This window comes from Delphinus delphis, chromosome 16 (assembly GCF_949987515.2).
Source record: "Delphinus delphis chromosome 16, mDelDel1.2, whole genome shotgun sequence".
NCBI lineage: Eukaryota > Metazoa > Chordata > Mammalia > Artiodactyla > Delphinidae > Delphinus > Delphinus delphis.
In genome coordinates this window covers 12,333,324-12,353,423 of record NC_082698.1, presented here as the reverse complement: position 1 = coordinate 12,353,423, position 20,100 = coordinate 12,333,324, and the positions used below count along the sequence as shown (strand labels likewise).

The window sequence follows — 20,100 nt, the reverse complement described above, 5'->3', positions numbered from 1 at the left end:
CCACCAGGTATTGTCTAAAGGCTAATAGAGTATTCCCAAAGCTTCATTCAGATGTTTCTGAGGTTCATTAGAAAGAGAATAATTCTTAAGGCATTTAACCTTGGATGCATGTTAAAATCACCTGAAGTGCTTTGAAAAATGCTGATACCCAGTCCCCATCTCAAATCAACTGGACTCTCTGGGGATAGGACCTAGGCACTGATGTTTTTTGAAAGCTCCCCAGGTAATTCTAGGAGCAGCCAGGGCTGAGAACCAGTGACTTAAACCCTCCAGTGAAGAGACCACAATTAATCAGATTCCTCCCCCAACTACTTCCACCCCTTCCCCCAATCCCTCCCATCTCCACACATACCCATCCAAAGAATGATCTGAGGAAACAGGAAATGTCTAGCCTTGAGTCTCCCAAACAGTAGAGCTGCTGGAAGCACAGGAACCAGTCCCTGGGATGCTGGGAGATGAGCTCATTTGGGGTGGGGGAGTGACATCATGCTGTGCGTGGGTCACATTATTAGAGCACAGGCTCTTTGTTCTCTAAATCCACAGACGAAGCTGAAGTTAGTTTTAGCGCCATTGCCAGAGGTAACGGCATCTCCCAAGTTCACCTGCCTTTTCCTTTCTCCAGCCTTTTCCTGCCCTTCCCCATGCTGTGAAAAGTCTAGTCATATAAGTACTAAAGACTCATATTGCTAACGAGCCCAACGATGAATGGAGCCACTCTTCCATTGTGCTTACTGACATCAGAGTAAAAGGGTATAATCCTTGTCATCCCCAAATCACCCCCTCTTTCCCTTCCTTTCGGGGCACACTTTAATGAGTGAATGAGCTCATTGAGAGTAACAGAAGGGGAGAGGTGGGAAAACACTGGTTCTGCTGTTTAGTGCTGGAGTAGTACTGGAATCTTCCAGTTGGTAGCTGAATGGCTGCAGACACCACTCCATGGCCTATATGCCACAAGGGCTAATCTGACAGCTGCATATCATGTATCATTTCCCAAGACTCCTGCCTTCACTGCCACTGTCATTATTCCAGCATCAATGTGGAAACCCTTGTCCTCATTTAAAGAGCTCCTGGGATGTTAAGGTAAGGATTAGCAGCCTGGTATCATGGTCCTACAGTCATCACCTCTTCCCTTCACCCGGAAAGGAACTAAGTGTTTGATCTGTGCACCCTGTAGGTGGCACTTCACTCTTCTGTTCTGGATTTAAGTAAGCTTCTCCCCTTCCTTATATTCTGAGTCGATCGTGTTCCAAGTGTGTCAGCACAGAGCAGGCGCTGAGCAGTCAGTTGACGGCTGTTGATCCGCTGCGAGATCAGGAAAGAGCATTACGCTACGGCACACAGCGTACACTGCGTATCCAGAAAACCAAATATTTGAGTGCCTGCCTGTGGCAAACACTGGGTGTGTATATACAAACATACACGCGGATAGGGTGTCTGTCCTATGCAGTTACATATCCCCTTAAACGATTTGAACCTTTTCCTCTTTATCCCTATTTATCTATATCTTCATCAACTAATTCAGCTCATCATTTTCAAATAGAAATTGGGGGGTAAGGAGGAGGGAAAACAGTAGCAAAACCTCTTGAAAGGTGGTTTGTAAGTGTTTTTGTACTATAAATTCAAGTGGATTTAAAATTAAAACCCCTTTGGCATATAAAGGTCTTATTCAGGAAATGCTGAAATCCTAGATGTAGAGTTGTAGTACATATTTCCCTGGAATCCCAGAAATTAATGGGTTCAAATTGACTAAGCAATTGTATCTCGGCTGAGCCCCTTTTAAAAGGCAACCTGAGAAGCTCTACCAACCCCAACAAAGCCATTTTAAACCCCCTGGTCATTGCTCCTTCATCTCCCCATTGAGCAAGCAGAAGAGGAACAAGGAAGGCAGCTACGGTCCTGAAATACTGTTCTGAACCAGGAGAAGGAGCTTTGTTTGGCCTTCAAGGGCAAACGGAGGAAATAATAAATCCTCTTTTCCTCTCCCCGGCCTCCTGCAAGCAAAGCACAAGACTCTCAACAAAGCCCACTTAGCATTTTACAAAGACACAGGACAAGGAAAGACAGCGGGACAAGAAGGCTGGGCTGGAAGCTGTGCCCCTTATTGGCTTAGTATTAGCTTAGCTCTGGAATAAACTCTCCAGTCCGGCCTCGGGTGGGCATCCTCGGAGACAAGCGGACATGGAGTTCCCCAAGGCCTGGCGCAGCGGCATCAGATGAGCACGCTGACTGTCATGCTCTGGCCGTGCGGCGCGATCTTGCGGGGCCAGGTGAACAACAGCTTGCGTAGCTCCTCACGGAAGCTGTCGTGCAGCCAGGCGTAGATGAAGGGGTTGTAGCAGACCGAGCTCATGGCGAGCCAGTGGCAGAGCAGCTGCACTAACCCGAAGGCATAGGGGTCTATGGCGCGCGGGTCGAGATCCCGCAGCAGATTGAAGACGTGCAGGGGCAGCCAGCAGACGGCGAACACCACCACCACCACCACCAGCAGGCAGAAGGTGCGGCGGCGTCGCGCGCGATCCCAGTCCGCTTGGCTCGGGGTCACGCAGCCCGGCACCACGCGGTTGCGGAGCTTCACCGACACCCGGACGTAAGACAAGAGGATGACCAGCAGGGGGAGCAGGTAGGTGACGAGCAGCAGCCCCCAAGCGTAGAGCTGGCGCTGGCGCTCCTGGGACCCCCAGAACTCCTCGCAGAGGCGCACGCGGTGTGGCTTGAGCTCGACGTGGTAGGTGTGCACGGCGGCCGGCAGCGCCAGCACCGCGGACAGCGCCCAGATGGCCAGCACCGCGTAGGCGCTGAGGCGCAGCGAGATGCGCCGGCGCAGAGGGTGCACCAGCACGACGTAGCGGTCCACCGCGATGGTGGCGAGCGTGAACACAGACACATAGACGGTGACGGGCTGCAGGAAGAAGACCAGGTGGCACAGGCCGCCGCCGAACACCCAGCCGCGTGGCTCGAAAGCGTAGGCCAGCGTGAGCGGCACGCAGGCGGTGCACATGAGCACGTCCGACAAGGCCAGGTTGCCGATGAGGAAGTTGGTCACGTTGTGCAGCCGAGGCACCCGTGCGATCACCAGCACCAGCAGGCAGTTGCCCACCAGCCCCACGACCACCACGATGCTGTAGAGCAGCACAATCAGCCCCTTCAGCTGATGCACCAGCTGCAGGCTCTGGAATGGCGCGATGGCCTGCGCGCCCGGACCAGCCGCCGACCCATTGCCCACCAAGGCTCCTGAGCTCTGGTTGGCCGGAGTTGAAGCCGCCCGCAGCAGCCCAGAAAAGAAGTCAGGGGCCCCGGGACCCTGAGTCGCCAATGAGGCCATGGCCACCTGTCCAAAGAGAATCAAAGTCCGTCACTTCCCATTCTCTCTCCGCCCCCTCATACACCAACTGCGCCCCTCAACACACACACACACACTTCAGTGACCCAAATATTCCTCTGGAATGACTGGCCACAATAAATAACAACAAAATTTAAAGTGCCGTCACCCCTACCTCTGTAAAATTAAGTCTGTGAGTTAGATGTGCACAGGTTATTTCAATGCCTTCTACTCTATTTAGAGCCCTTACAGTCCCCACAGGCCAGATCCAGGAGCACAGTCCTACCTGGTGACTGGGGCTTGGCGGATGGAAAAGCGCTCCGGGGAACGAGGGGGAGAATTCTGATGGTCCCTAGAGGTCCTCCACCCAAGACGGCCGTGCAGCCTTCTCCGCTTCTCCGCGGAACTGAAGAGATTCAAGCGTTCCCAGTGGGCTCGCGGCGCCTCCCCTCCGCCCCGCCCCCCACTCCATCGTGTCCTTGTACGGAAAAAAAGGGGCGGAGCACGCACCTCCCGACTCGGTGCTTAGAGAACTGGAGAGGTGGATAGTGTGGGGAGAATAGAAGCAGAAGAGGAAGGAGCGGCCGGAAACCTGGGCCGGAGGGGCGAGGGAGAACATCTGCTGCGGGAACTTGCTGCGCCCTGGGAGAGTCCCGCTCTGGAGGAGAGCGCAGTGGACAAGGGAGAGGAGGCGCGTGAAGTCCCGCGCTCTCGGCAGGACCTGGTGCTGTTTGAACAAGGAAGGCGCAGGGGAGGAAGTGGGTGGGAGTTGAGACGGGATGTAGGAGAAAGATGAGGGACTCGCCCTCAAGCGCTGGATCCTGCATGGAGTCCTGGCTTGCGCTAACAGAGTCGCATAGGGGGTTCTGTCAGGGATCTAAATCTTCGCCGCAGGCCTTCGGGCGCTCGCGCTCCGCGGAACCCACTGAGCCTTCCCTCCGCCTAGGCTGGCGACGCGATCCGAGAGTCGCGGGTCCGACCAAGCCCAAGGAAGTGTTCAGCACCACGGACAGCTCCCACGGCCCGGGCTGCGCCGCGCGTGAGTGCCTGCCAGCGGACGACTGGGGAGTGCAGCCCCGCTCTGTGTCCTGTGCATTTGGAGAAGGAACCTGGTCCCTGGCCTGGTTCAAAGAGCTGCCTCGCCGCCTGCATCCTGGGCCGGAGCTGCAGACTTCAAGAGCTGTAGGGCGGAGTGGAGGAAGATGGGCCGGGGTCTCTGGGGGTCGGAGGGTGGTGACTTGTGATCCTGCTACGGGTCACCGCACATAGTGCCAAGGACGGCGCTGTCTTTTATCTCCCTGGGTCAGAAAATGCAGCCTCCGTGCCATTTACCTTAGACAGGCTCACTGCAATACCTGCTCGCCACTCCTCTGCTACTCCCTTCTTCTCTCCCTCTTTCTCGGCTACCAAGCTCTAATCCGTATCTGCCTGACAATACCAGTAAGGATTGTCAGTTCTGAGACCCTACCCTCTGCTTCCTTAAATAAACACCCTTAGGCCTCCTCACCACACAACACACACACATACACACACACACACACACACACGCATGCACATACACACATATATATGCAGGATTTCTACCAGGATAACAAACATCTGAGAAACTTAAAAGTTACATACAATCTTTAGTAGTAGTATTAAGTCATCACTGAAATGTAAATTTAACCTGGACCAAGTTGGGAAAGGCAGGAAGGAGACTTTGTAGCCTCCCTCCTTTGAAGCTATCTCCTCCCTTCACATTTTCTTTCCTTTTCCCAGAGGATGGAGCTTCATTGTCCGTCTCTCATAAGCCCTTGTACTTTGTCTTCTGTCTGCAGATATTCCAGTTGGGCTGGAAAGAAGTAAAATGATTCTACTCTCCAAATTTAAGTGATTCACTCATACAGGGAGAAAAGTCAACATTGGAACAAAAGCAATCCAATTTTATGCAACTGTATTTATTCTAAACCCACATGTTCTGGGTTATAATCACTTTAGCTAAAGCAAGTATTATATTAAAAAAAAACGCAAAATAAAATACAATCTGTGCCTGCCTAATCCCTTACCCAGTGATTTTTCTCATCATGTTCACCAACAGGGTTATATATACCCAAGAGCAGAGGCACTCTTTTGCTTCAAAATATCTTTAACAGTGGCACAGTGGTTAAGAATCCGCCTGCCAATGCAGGGGACATGGTTCTTGCCCTGGGCTGGGAAGATCCCACATGCTGCGGAGCAACTAAGCCCATGCGCCACAGTAACTGAACCTGCGCTCTAGAGCCCGTGAGCCACAACTACCGAGCCAGCGAGCTGCAACTACTGAAGCCCGCGTGCCTAGAGCCCGTGCTCTGCAACAAGAGAAGCCACTGCAATGAGAAGCCCGTGCACCACAACGAAGAGTAGCCCCCACTCGCCGCAACTAGAGAAAGCCCGCATGCAGCAACGAAGACCCAATGCAGCCAAGAATAAAATAAATAATTTTTTTTAAAAAAAGAATACTTAAAAAAAGTCTTTAACAGAGGAAATTGTGGTAACATAGTTGAAAAGGATTCGGGATGCAGTTAGGTCTATAACTAGACCCATCACTCTAGTCAATATCATTGATTATATAATACTAAAAATAGTAACATGACAAACTTATCAACAACTAGAGGCCATGTAAATGTCAGTATTTGAAAGTTCAATATTGGGGTACCCTCCAGAGAAGAAAGTTGATCATTTGCCAAGCTCCTGATAAAATCTGGTAAGGGTTTCAGTGCTGTGAGCTTTTGCAAGATGGAAAGAAAGTGAACATCTCAGAATAGAATAGCCCATTTTAGATCTCTATTCTCTCTGGTCCTCATTGGAGTTAAGGCTAGGGTGCCTCTCAGCTAGGACATCCCAATTAAACCATACTAATGTTCAGACTTTCCTTTATTAATAGTGCTCCAGAAACCTGAGAGATCATGAATAAACAAAAAACTTTTAGGACAAATAAAGGAAAGATAGTACCTCACATAGTAAATAACAAACTATGGGATTGTATTACCTCCCCTACCCCCAAAGTCTTCAATAGCCCAACAAACAAAGACCAGAGCCTTTAGCATGGCATTTCCAATCACATGCCCCCCTCTTCTGATCCGCCCTGTTTTTTTTTTGTTTGTTTGTTTTTTTGTTTTTTTTGGTCTGTCTCCCCATCTCTGTCTCAATCCCTATATTCAGGCCACACTAGACTGTTGGACACAGATATGTCCTCACCATCCAACATCTCTCTTGGGGTTTATTCCCTTTCTCTAGAATACTGGTTGCTTCATCCCCACGCAACTTACATTCTTCACATCCTACGGTGCCCAACTCAAAGATTACCCTGTCTTCAAAGCCTTTTCCCTTTCATGATATTTCTGTCCTTTATTACATTCTACCTTTGAAATTCTGAAAGTGTTTCCTCTGGAGCCTCCACCAGCCATGATGTAAACTCTTTACAGGCAAAGGGCCAATGCCTTGAAGCATTTTTGTACCTACATTACAACATGCCTGAACCCAGCAGATACCAAATAAATGTCCCTTTTGATTGAATGGATAAAAATAGCCCCCATTTATTGAGGGCATTTTACATGCCAGGCACTGTGCTAATTACTTCACACACATCATCCCATTTGATCCCCTCAAAACTATTGTGTTGTTTTTGGCTGTGCCACAGGGCTTGTGGGATCTTAGCTCCCCAACCAGGGATCGAACCCATGCCCTCGGCAGTGAAAGCGTGGAGTCCTAACCACTGGACTGCCAGGAAATTCCCCTCAAAACGATTATTACGTTCATTTTACAAATGAGGAAAGTGGTACTTCAAGGCTAAGTAACTAACCATAATGGCACAACTAATAAGCAGTGGGGCTGGAATCTCAACTTAGATTTGCCTGACTCTGGAAGCAAACACTCCACTACTGTACTTTACTGCCTCTGAATCCATGACAGATGCACTGAAAAATACAAGTAGGTTCTGATGGGGTTGAATAAATAAAGGGAACCCCTCCCCCACTGTGGTTTATTACAGGAAGCTCTAATAAATTTGGTTACAACTCTACCTTTATTGTGTTTAAGCGAAACAGATCTTTAGGAACTTCCCTGGTGGTGCAGTGATTAAGAATCTGCCTGCCAATGCAAGGGACATGGGTTCGAGCCCTGGTCAGGGAAGATCCCACATGCCGGCGGAGCAACTAAGCCCGTGCACCACAACTACTGAGCCCGTGCACCTAGAGTCCGTGCTCCGCAACAAGAGAAGCCACTGCAGTGAGAAGCCCGCGCACCGCAACGAAGAGCAGTCCCCGCTCTCCGTAACTAGAGAAAGCCCGCACACAGCAGCAAAGACCCAACACAGTCAAAAATAAAAATTTAAAAATAAATAAACAGATCTTTATGCCTCACCCAAATGTCCCTTGCTTATATCCCATGTAGGAGACAAGACCTTGGGCTGTATGAACTTCAGGAGGTCGTATTATGCTTTACGATGACAATAGGCAACAGGACGTAGAGAACAGAAGACAGAGACAACAGAGGTGAAGACTGCAGTTAGGAGTCTGAGAAAACTGCTTAAGGGCTCTGAAGATTTTATGACAGCCAAGTGCATGCTGATACACGGCAATTATCCCAAACTTATGAGAAACCACTAGAGGTCATCTTTTCAATTACTAGGGAGGAGAGAGCAGTTTTTGAAACTTAAGTCCAGACAATAACAGAACAAATCCTCCCCCAGACATGAGTTTTGTCTTCTAAGCCTGCCCTGTGTGTGTTGCAAGAGCCAGGCACCCCCTGGCTTCTCAGACTGAGCCAACTCAGTGTGGCAGGCTGGCCACCTACGGGAGAGGAGAGCCCGTGACAGGCAGTGTGAGAACGGACACGACCTCACATATGAACACAAAGAAAACCCCATACGCTTCCATTAGACGACTTTGGGAAAATGCTTTTCTTCATCTCATACTCCAGACATACTAATTATTGCTTCCAGCTCTGTCACACACACACTACTCGTTTTTTAACTCTTCAGTTCAGCTTTGCCCAAACACAGAGTGGAGGCTTCAATGCTATTATTCTGACCCGAAATCATCTTTCTTTGGTTGGACTTTTCTTCTCACCCCATCAAGAATCAAAAGGGAGGGAATTCCCTGGTGGTCCAGTGCTTAAGACTCCACCCTTCCACTGCAGTGGGGGGCGGGTTCAATCCCTGGTTGGGGAACTGAGATCCCGCGTGCCACGCTGTGCTGCCAAAAAAAAAAACAAAAAAACCAGAAGGGAGCTCCAGACGGCCTTGTGTTCTCTAACCCAGAGTCATCTCCGAAGTAGCATGCAGGGCATACATCTTGCATCTGTCTCATTTTAATCTGGGCCCCATTGTGGGTCGCCACTCTTGGGCCTGGATACCTAGGCCACCTCTGGGCTTTCTCTAGTCAACCTTGTGTGAGAGCTCTTGACCATGCTCTTAGCTCTGGAAGGGTGAGAAGGCACAGAAACTTGCTAGAAAGAAAACTTACTGTTAGATGATCTCACACACACGTAGAGTTCAGAGGATGGGGTAAGGCAGCCCGTTATTTTTCTCACTCGTCATCTATCAGGCCATACTCATTTCGCGCAGACTCTGGACAGGTCCCAGGGAATCACTAGATACCAGTGGTGATCCTTGCTGGCAAGGTCTCAGAGTGGAACATCTACAAGTCAAATACACTTTCCTTTTACAGTGTAGATTCCTGCTAATTACATAAGTTTGTAACCAGACTAACAAAGTCTTGTCTTTTCTCTACCTTCAACGATCCAGAAGTTAGGTTATCTCCCCAGGAAAGGAGTGGGTAACCCCCCAGAGTAACATGAGGAGTTGGGGTGTGGTAGGAAACTTCCCTGCCACACGAGAAAAGGGAATGATAAAACCTGCTAATTCAACAGTTATTTGTGATTCATCTATATGTGACAAGTCCTGAACAAGGTGCATTGAGTGAAAGATGAGTATGACACACTCCCTGCCCTCACAGAGCTCACAGTCTGGGCCAGAATTTTCTAGAAACAGAGTCAGCTAGCAGAAGGAACTATGAAAATAATCTCAGGATGCTGCTACGCTAAAAAACCCAATGTTAAAACTGAAAAGCCCTGTGGCTTTAGTAAATTAGCAATCTCTGGGAGTCTTGATTTCCAATTCTTTTCAGACTTACATATTTCATTAGAGCTGTTTCTCTAATTTCCTTTTCCTTTTTTTTTTCATAATGGTTTATACATGAATTACCCACTCAGCTAGAAATAAGGAAATGATACCTTGAGTTAGCAGTCAGGGCATTCAGAATAAAGAGGTGCACACAAGCACTCCATACTGATGGGCACATTTGCATCAATCCTGGCTGGTCCATTCCTACACCCATCTCTGGACAAGTTTCTTCAGTATCTAAACACTTAAAGAAATAAACACAAAAGTTGTTTTCAAACACAAAGCTTCCCACCTCCAACACACATTGAAAAGGTGATCAATATGTTAAAATAAAACATAAAAGTATTCTCTAAGCCAATCTTCCGTCATAGCAAGCCAAATGTTAATCTGCTTGCTCTTGGCTGGAGTGGGGCAGGTGCCCTCAATCCTTCCTGTTCTCTTTTAACCTCTTCTAGGCCCAGAATGTGAAGCCTTCCAGTTCCCTCAGAGAAGAGCTGCCTGATGTGGTCTCCCCCAGCCCGGTCTTTAACCTGCTCCCAGAAGCTCTAAAGCCCTGCACCTAGAGCCTGGAAAGAAAGGAGGACCTTCAGTCTTTGCTTCTGAACTGAATATGCACAACGTTACTAGATGAAAGGAGACTTTTTAAAGGACTCTAGGTTTTAAAGGACTTCACCACTGATAAACCTTGTGCATCAGTTAGAGCTCTTCCTTGCAAACAACAGAACCCACTCTGGTTGGTTTAAGTAGAAGAGAATGGCAGCTCAGCCCTGTAACTGCCGAGAGGACTGGGGGATCAGCCTCAAGACGCAGCTTCCAAAACCATCCTTGATGAAGAAATCTCCACCCCACATGCAAAGATGCTGTCAGTGCTGTCACCTCCACCAATGCCATTTTGCATCAGGAACTCAATCTTGCAGCCATCACTGTTCCCCAAAGCCAGGCACCTCTGCAGCCACTGTGTCCAACAAAATGGGGCCCCCATTTCCTTAGGTGTCCTCAGGTCTCGCATTTCTTCTTTTTTCTTTTTAATATTTATTTATTTATTTGGCTGCTCTGGGTCTTAGTTGCAGCACGTGGGATCCTCGTTTCAGGGTGCAGGATCTTTTAGTTGAGGCATGCGGGCTCCAGTTCCCCGACCAGGGATTGCTTCCCCTGCATTGCGAGCACAGAGTCTAAGCCGCTGGACCATGAGGGAGGTCCAGGTCCCTCATTTCTAAATGAAAGTTTCACTCAGGTGTATCTGAGGGGCAGAGCCTGGATCCCATACCTGAGTTCTAATTGCAAAATATGCTGGGAATTTGGGTTCTGACTTCCACTTTGATGGAAGATGATGAGGAATTTCCCCAAACAAAAGCAGATGACAACCAGCCATGAGTTATAACAAATGTTCACTCTACCCTATTATCAGTCTTCAACAGCAATTTTAAAGACCAAAAGCTGGGGCTTCCCTGGTGGCGCAGTGGTTGAGAGTCCGCCTGCTGATGCAGGGGACACGGGTTCGTGCCCCGGTCCGGGAAGATCCCACATGCCGCGGAGCGGCTGGGCCCGTGAGCCATGGCCGCTGAGCCTGCGCGTCCAGAGCCTGTGCTCCGCAGCGGGAGAGGCCACAGCAGTGAGAGGCCCGTGTACCGCAAAAAAAAAAAAAAAAAAAAGACCAAAAGCTCTGAGGAGACCCATACGCTCTCTTAATTTGCTACCCTGCTTCTCCATCATTTTGAATGAAAATGTCAGATTAAGACGAGAGAATTAAGGATGTAAAAGTATTATGGACATTTTAGAGCATATTAATTTAGTTTACCCTAATATATGTAATAACTGTGCCCCACTTTATGAGAAAAACTCCCCCCAGAAAACAGCTTCCAAAGATATAAGAAATATGGCAACACCTTATACCACAGTTTCTCACCCTCGGCACTAGTGACATTTTGGACAGGATAAATCCTGTGTCGTGGGAGGTTGTCCTTTACATTATGAGATGTTTAGCAGCATCCCAGGCCTCTTCCCTCCAGATGCCAGTTGTACACACACCTAGTTGCAACAACCAAAAATGTTTCTAGCATTACCAAATATCCCCCGTGGTGGGGATAGGAGGCAAAATCACCCCTGGCTGCGAAGCAGTGCCCTACACCAAGACAGCACTTTTAAAATTCCCAAAGTACTCTGCTTGGGAGTGCTACCAGCCTTCATAGTTGGCTCTCTTCAGACAGCAAGACCCCAGAGCTGTGTCTCAAAAACTCTGCATTTTCTCAGATTGTCCTCTTATTGCTTCTTAAAATAGCAACAGGGCAAATGGAGAAAGATGACGTTTAAGACAAAAAGAAATCCCTACGATAAGCACAAGTTGATTGCCAACAGCAGGACAGAAATGGTCACAAAGTCCAAATAAGGAAGAGCATACAGCTCTCGGGCTTGGGTAACGGCGCCGCCGCTACTAAGCGTGAGTTGTCCTATTCGCAGAAGAATCCCAGTTTTGGAAAATATAAGAAGTTCATAATAATGCCCTTCTCTGAAGAACGCTGAGAAGATCCAATACGTGTGAACAAGCTGGCACACAGCTGGCTCACAGGAATGGGGGCTACTTTGGGGGAACCCTTTGTCCTGCCTTATGTCACCACCTCTTGTCAAGAGGTTTCTGGCGTGCAATTCCAACTCTTTCACTTGAATGTTACTCTGGAAGATAGTCTTTGCAATGAGAAGAATTAGCTAGTTTTTAGTCTAAAGGCTTTCCTTCATTTCATCCTTGTTTACTAGGCATACAAAGCCAAGGGTGAGACATTGCAAGAAGAATCAGAGACCCCAAGAAAAGGACAACATTGTCTAGAATTTTGCAGCCTAGTAAGAGAGACGTCTACAAAAATCACTATGCTGTATGATCATGATAAATGCTACTACCACCACCTGCTGTGAAAGGGGGACATGAACGCTCACTGGGAAATTTACTAATTGCTTTAGTGAATTAGAACTGTGTTTACCCTTATAGATCATATTTATTTTAACACACAAGAGTCTTCAAAGTGTTCACAACATTTGTTACTCAACCATATCAACATTGCACAGGTTGCTTAAACCTGTCCCCTTTCTTATGTTTATGTCAAACATACACAACAACTTAGGGCCCATTATGAATAAGTGTTCAGGTGGCAGGAAATGAACAAGAAGTGAGTGTTCACTGTGTCTTTCTAATTACCAAAATGTTCTTCAGGCTGAAGCTTTGTGTCAGGAATCCATCCCCCTTCTTTCCCCAGCCACCGCTCAGCATCATTTCTTCCCAGGGGAGGTACTCCCAGTAACCTCTGCGTCCCTAGCAGGCCCTGGTGTGGAGCACCTGGGTGAGGGTGCTGCATGGCACAGCTCCTTCCTCCTCCCTTTGATCGTGTATGTCTTTGAAATGTATGTCTTTTTTTTTTTTTTTTATGGTACGCGGGCCTCTCACCGTTGTGGCCTCTCCCGTTGCAGAGCACAGGCTCCGGATGCGCAGGCTCAGCGGCCATGGCTCACGGGCTCAGCGGCCATGGCTCACGGGCCCAGCCGCTCTGCGGCATGTGGGATCTTCCCGGACCGGGGCACGAACCCGTGTCCCCTGCCTCGGCAGGCGGACTCTCAACCACTGTGCCACCAGGGAAGCCCAAATGTATGTCTTTAACAATATCCCAAGAGGTCCAGGACTGATGCTGCCAGGGCTGCCTATTTTTGATGTGATTATCCAGGGCTGGGGGGAGGTCCAGGCTGGCTGAGTTACTGGACCTGAACTCTCTGAGACACTCTAGGGCAGCTGTAGTACCTGCCCTTCACTTATCTAGGGTCTCTCGCCACAGGCAGTCTCACTGCAACCATCCCTGGACTTCACTCAATTCCTGAAGATCCAGGACACAGTCAGGCCACCTTCTTTAGTGACACTCTGTACAAAAACCCCCTTAAAAGACATACGGCTTGACCAACCTGCCCAAGTCAGGATCTCAGCCCATTTTATTTTTCAACTTTTGATTGGACTCTTACCAATAGCCAGATATTAGCAGCATGGATGGCATACCTAACCTTAGTCTATTAGAAGTAGAAAATATATACAAGTGCATAGATAGATAGGTAGATAAGTGATAGATAGATAGATAGATAGATAAACATGGAGACCAAAACAAAACACTTGAAAGCCATTTCTGTTACATTCTTTTCCTAAGGCAGGGACAAGACAATTTGCTTTCCCATTTTGCTTCCTATCTCGTTTCATTATTGACTAGAAACGGCTTTTATGGATGGTAAAATCATCTTGCATGTGCATGGTGCCATTTAGCGGTGAAGGGCTCTTTGTGGTCACATTTACATGGAAACCATGACCTTATGGAAGCCCCTCATTTGGGTTTCCATTAATATATGTCTCCTGACAAAGCACAGTGATGAGCCAAACTGCACCTCATTGCGTCCACCTCCGAATTATTATGTACACACACCTAAGTTCATTCTGGTGTTGCTATCTAACGTGACGGCCCCTTCCTGGGTTTTCTTTAGACAAAGCACAGAACTGCTATGGTCCTCGCAGTGTTTTTCAAGTTTTTCAAGCATTGTTCACGTGTGTGTGTGTGTGCGCACACACACACAGCTTTTAGGGATGGCAGTCTGGCAGTTAGAATGTCTAGGATGAGTGTGTCTTCCCTGTGTTTTATCTTAGCAAGTGGGTCCCTGTCACCAGGGAAACAGCCCTGGCTTTCATCTGTGAGGACATCGTGAGCAGTGTCTCAGCAAAGGGGGAAGAACAGAAATGTATTATTCTCCTCCCAAAGACTACCTTCATCAGAATCAACTCTGGCCCTTATTAAAAATGCAGACTGAGGGAATTCCCTGGTTACCCAGTGGTTAGGACTCAGCACTTTCACTGCCGTGGGCCAGGGTTTGATCCCTGGTCGGGGAACTGAGATCCCGCAAGCCCGGAGGCAGGGCCAAAACACAAATAAAAAATGCAGATTGATGGACCGAAAGACAGAGCCATTAAATCAGAATTGCTGATGGTGAGACCTGGGAAAAAGAAGCTATCACAAGTACTGCGGGTTCTTCTGATGCACGCTCAAGTGTGAGAACCACTGTCCTACAATCTGCCATGCGTAATCCTGGCTCCCTACTTCCCCAAAGTTGACTGGGATGCCAGCCAGGGGGCACGAAGCGGCTGCCAAATGCAGCCTGTTTTCCTGCCACAGAAGTGCAACCGTGGATTTCAGCCCTCACACTCTCCTTACATGAAAGACACTGGAAGACAATTGTATTGTACTAGCTCGGTGGTTTCTCTATATCACATCTTTTTCAAGTTACTTTTTTTTTTTTTTTTTGCGGTATGCGGGCCTCTCACTGTTGTGGCCTCTCCCGTTGCGGAGCACAGGCTCTGGACGCGCAGGCTTAGCGGCCATGGCTCACGGGCCCAGCCGCTCCACGGCATGTGGGATCTTCCCGGACCGGGGCACGAACCCGTGTCCCCTGCATCGGCAGGCGGACTCTCAACCACTGCGCCACCAGGGAAGCCCCTCAAGTTACTTTTAATGACATAAGTAGCATCTGAACACATTCTCCTGTTTAACAGACATAAAACAGAGAAGCCGAAAACCCCACTCTCTCCCTCAGAGGTTACACGTGTCCTTTCTCTGTGCGTTTACATGCATATATCTGCACCCGGAGAAAAGTACTGATGGACATTTAGGTTGTTTGCCACTTTTTGTTATTACAAACCTCACTATAATAAAGATAATAAAGATGTTGCAGATGTCGGTCAAAGAGTACAAACTTCCAGCTATAAGATGAATAAATTCTGGGTGTCTGATGTACGGCATGGGGATTATAGTTAATAATACTGTATTATATACTTGACAGTTGATAAGAGGCTACATCTTAAATTTGTCCTCACCACAAAAAAGAAAGGGTAATTATGTGACGTGATGGAGGTGTTAGCTAACACTATAGTGGTAATCATTTTGCGATATATAAGTATATCAAATCAACTAGTTGTGCACCTTAAACTTACACAGGGCTATATGTCAACTATATCTCAATGATGCTGGAAAAAAGATTCCATATACTTATATTTGGGTTGAGAGTAAAGCATATTGTGAGTGGTGATGTTTTCTAGCTGACCAACATATTCTCATATTGCTCTATATTCATTAGTTATTTTGCAAAAACTCAAGATTCAAATTCAGAGAAATTAAAATAAAATAAAATAAACATGTTCCCGAATGCCTTCTTAGGGAGATTTCTCCAAGGGGCCATTCAGCAAAGGAAAATTTAGAAGTCACAAGATGTGACCCAATTTAAACTTATTAGCACTGCAGGGGACTCTCTTTTGCTTCATGAATTATAACAGCTTATTAACTACAGCATGAGTTCTTACAATGGCCGGGTGAGGGTGGAAAGGAAATGCAGCATTTTCCATGGATGTTGGGAAAACCCCCAAACACCCCAACCTGGTTTTTCCTGCATGTTCCCCTTCCTACAGCCCATTGCCAACCAGGGCCTCACGATGGCCGCTGGGAAAGACAAATTCTCCTGGGGCAGGGGTGTGGTTGGGGGAACACTGGCTCAGCCGGCAGGAGCTGTGTAAAGTGCACGCATCGGCCTAAGTAAGGTACTGCTTTCCACTTGGCTCTGGGCTCAGCAGAGGGATCTCTATTTTAATATGTTGTTGAAATGAGGCACCCGTGGGGTACATCACTGAAGCTCATAACCCCATGACGAATAACGTCTGAGGCCAAAATCTAAGCCAGTGGAGCCCTGGACCAGGTGGAGTCCAAAGGACAGGCTGGGATCGTCACCAGCCAGGATTTTGTAGGAGCGAGCTGGGATGAGGAGAAGCAGACAGCTTGAAGAGGTATAAGAGGAAGGCAAGCCTCATGCTCCTGGACCATGACTCAGGACACCGGCTGCAAATCCCACACGGAAAGTAACTACCGGAGTCACCCAGAGCAAGCCCTACCCAACTCGGGATCTCTGTGTCCTCATCGGTAGAGCAGGTTGGGGAAGGAGAACTAGACAATCCCAAAGGTCTCCACAAGCTCTGATAGTCCAGGAGCCCAAGTCTGTGGTCCTGAGAGAGTCACGTCAACTATCCACACGCCTGGATGCCATCACTCACTTGTCTGCACACACCTGGATGACATTATCTGTCCACACATCTGGATGACACCACTTGTCGCTGGTTCCTCCTTAATGAAAGATGGTCTACCTTCTAGCCAATGCACCTGGACATCCTTTCACAGCTTCACTTTTGTTTTCCTCTCCACACACTGGCCTTCTTACAAATCTAGGAAATAACCTTAGGCCCCTGGAGTCGAACTTCCCTGAGGGAAGATTCTCTGAAGGAAATAATTTAGTCCATGTGTACCCCTCACAACATTTCAGCTCTCAAGACATGAGCATGAGGAAAGTCAGCCTGTGTAATTGCTGCAGGCTTCAGAGTTTAGTTAAGTTGCATTTTGATTCTCATGATTCACCAGATCCAATCAAAAGAACTACATATTCAGGGCCTTCCCTGGTGGCGCAGTGGTTAAGAATCCGCCTGCCAATGCAAGGGACATGGGTTCGAGCCCTGGAGGATCCCACATGCCACGGAGCAGCTAAGCCCGTGCACCACAACTGCTGAGCCTGCGCCCTGGAGCCTGTGAGCCACAACTACTGAGCCCACGAGCCGCAACTACTGAAGCCCACGAGCCGCAACTACTGAAGCCCACGCGCCTGGAGCCCATGCTCCGCAACAGGAGAGGCCACCGCGGTGAGAGGCCCACGTGCTGCACCGAAGACTAGCCCCCGCTCGCCGCGACTAGACAAAGCCTGAGCGCAGCAACAAGAACCCAATGCAGCCAAAATAAATAAATAAATCAATAAATAAAATTATTTTAAAAAAAAAAAAAAGGAAAAGAATTACGTATTCATTCTCACTCTTCATGTGTTTTCCGGCCATGTGAAGTCTCTGCTGGTTACGATGATGCTTTTGCATGCAAGATTTTTTAACAATCGTAATAGTCTGTCTACTGTTCTCCCAGCTACTTCCCTCTCACATCACAAGTTTCAAAAACACACTTAAGGGATATCCTGGGCCTTTTTCCCTTAAATCAAACCCACAAAATTAAACACAGTTGGAGAGGTCCCTGCGATATTTCTTATGCAAGTCTCCTCATTACCAAAAAACAGAAAACGCACAGGACACAAGGCAATAAGGTGTTTTCCTAGAAACTGTCCTGTCATAAATCAAATGCTCAAGCAGTTGACAATCCTGGGAAAATATTAGGACTTGAGACTTTCTTGCTTTCATTTCTTCGTTTTATTTTTTTCAGTTCTCTTTACTGATCTGTCAGACATGGGCTTAAATATTTTAGAGGCTTTTGCTGCTCAAAGTATGGTCCATGGACCAGCAGTAGCAGCATCACTTGGGATTTGTTAGAATTAGAATCTCAGGCCCCGCCCCAGACCTCCCGAATCAGACCTGCTTTTTTTTTTTTTTTTTTTTTTTTGCGATACGCAAGCCTCTCACTGTTGTGGCCTCTCCCGTTGCGGAGCACAGGCTCCGGACGCGCAGGCTCAGCGGCCATGGCTCACGGGCCCAGCCGCTCCGCGGCATGTGGCATCTTCCCGGACCGGGGCACGAACCCGTGTCCCCTGCATCGGCAGGCGGACTCAACCACTGCGCCACCAGGGAAGCCCCAGAATTGCATTTTAACAAGATCCCAGGTGATCGGTGTGCACGTTTCAGTTTAAGAAGCACTGGGCTAGTAGCTTCTCCATCTTGCCTTCAGTTGGGTTCTCAGAATCACATCCCTCATTCTGCATCTGCGCAGATACACCAGTACCATTTAGGAAAACCCCTCTATATAGCTCAGGTCAATAATCAGGCCCTGAAGAGACCTGAACTGTTTAGAGTTTCCCCTGGCTTTGTCCTGGTCTTTTGAATGGAAATGTCTCACCCTGCTGCAGATCCCAGGCAGCATTTTGTGTCTCACTGCTGAGGGCACCATGTCCCTGGGTCACCGGCTCCACTCAACAAAGCTCTGGTACCGCAAAATCCATCCAGGGTACCCAGGTGCTTCCCAAGGAGCCCAGGAAAAACGACAAGCATGGAACTCAGGGTAAAAGGGGTTTTTACAGGTGAGGAGACTGAGGCCAAGCTGAAGGACACCCAGCCACTCAGTAGCACAGCGAGGCCATGCCCCAGCTCTCTGGAACTCACACTCAGTGCTTTTTCCTCTGGGTGGAGGGTGTTCTCATGACACTAATGACCACCTGAAAGAGGAGCCAATTCATCTGGTTTTCCAGAACTTTCTGATCTGTCTCTTCTATTCATTCAAAATTGAAAACCACTCTGGCTGTGCAGACACAATAATAAAAATAGAGAAAACGAGCTGTGCTCAGAGGCCAAGTTTGTTCACTCCCAACGCATCGCCTTTGCCTGGGCTGTGCCCTGCTCCCCCCCTACCCCACCCCATAAGTAAGGGCAACCTCAACCATGTTTATCTTTTAAAATCCTGTTTATTTTATAAAACCAAGAAAAAATGGACCACTTCTCCCCATTTCAAGCCCACCCCGGCCTCTTCCTCTCCCCAACTCCTCCAGCTCTGGCTGCCCCTCCAGTTCTGGCTCCTGCTCTCACTTGAACGCTCTGCTTTCTCCTTCCCCTGGGTTTCATTTGTTGGGCTGATTGCCCCTGTGAGACCAGCCAGGGATGATGATTCATCCTTCTGCTCCCCACAGCATTTGGTAGGTTCTGGTTAAGTTACATCCAGATGAAGGAGACTGACAACTTCCCAAATCAGTTGAAGCAGGAGCAGACCGTTAAGACACGATGTTAGTTCCAGCCAGTGGGGATGAGACAAGAAAAAAGTTTTCCCTGGAGATAGAGTGAGACAGGATCTTGTCGGCTTTATAAATTCAACCTTTGCCTTTTTCCTTCGATTCCTCGAAGGCAGAGCATTTATCTTACAGGAGAAAGAATTGATTTGTACAATGTCTGTTCACCTTCCTTTTTTTTTTTTTTCACTGAAAATGGCCTTTGAGCTGAAACAGACACTACTGGGGAAGAGTCCGACCTAGAGCAGAGAGCAGGTGGGCTTTGCTTTCCCTGAGACATTTAAAAAGAAACTAGAGAAAGCCTGCCTGCAGCAACGAAGACCCAATGCAGCCACAAATAAATAAAGTTAATTAATTAATTTTTTACAAAAAGTCCCTCATTTAATTCCTTCATAAATTGAAAGGATAACTGCTCTCATTCTGTACAGTTTGGGGTTAAAAGTGTAGATTATGGAGCCAGACTGCTGAGGTCAAATAGAGGCTCCACTACAGACCAGATATGTGACTATGGGCTGTTACTTAATTTCTAGGTGGCCTCAGTTTTCCTGTCTCTAAAATGGACACAGTAATTTTTGTACCCATCTCAGAAGATTGAATGACTAAAGTGCTTAGAATAGCACCTGGCACAGAGTAAGCACTCAGTAAATATTAGCTCCGACTATCCACAGTTTACAGATGAAGAGTGTGAGAGGGGCAGAAACTCAAAGCTTGGTTTCTAAAATTCTCTCCATCTTCCCTTAAGAGCCCAGCCCATCTGCTCAAGGCCAGATCCACCCAGCTGGAGCATCTCAGTGCCAGTGTCAGCCACCTGCCCAAACAGTCA

General features: G+C 48.0%; 1 protein-coding gene across 1 annotated transcript; it reads right to left on the bottom strand.

Annotated features, from left to right (window-relative positions):
• Positions 1-2,209: 2,209 nt before the first annotated feature.
• PRLHR (prolactin releasing hormone receptor) lies at positions 2,210-3,322 on the bottom strand. Its single transcript, XM_060033536.1, has one exon. The coding sequence runs from the start codon at positions 3,320-3,322 to the stop codon at positions 2,210-2,212; it is 1,113 nt and encodes a 370-aa protein (XP_059889519.1).
• Positions 3,323-20,100: the final 16,778 nt, after the last annotated feature.

Coding starts and splice junctions, on each gene's coding strand:
- PRLHR (XM_060033536.1), bottom strand. CDS start 3,322: ATGGCCTCATTGGCGACTCAGGGTCCCGGGGCCCCTGACTTCTTTTCT.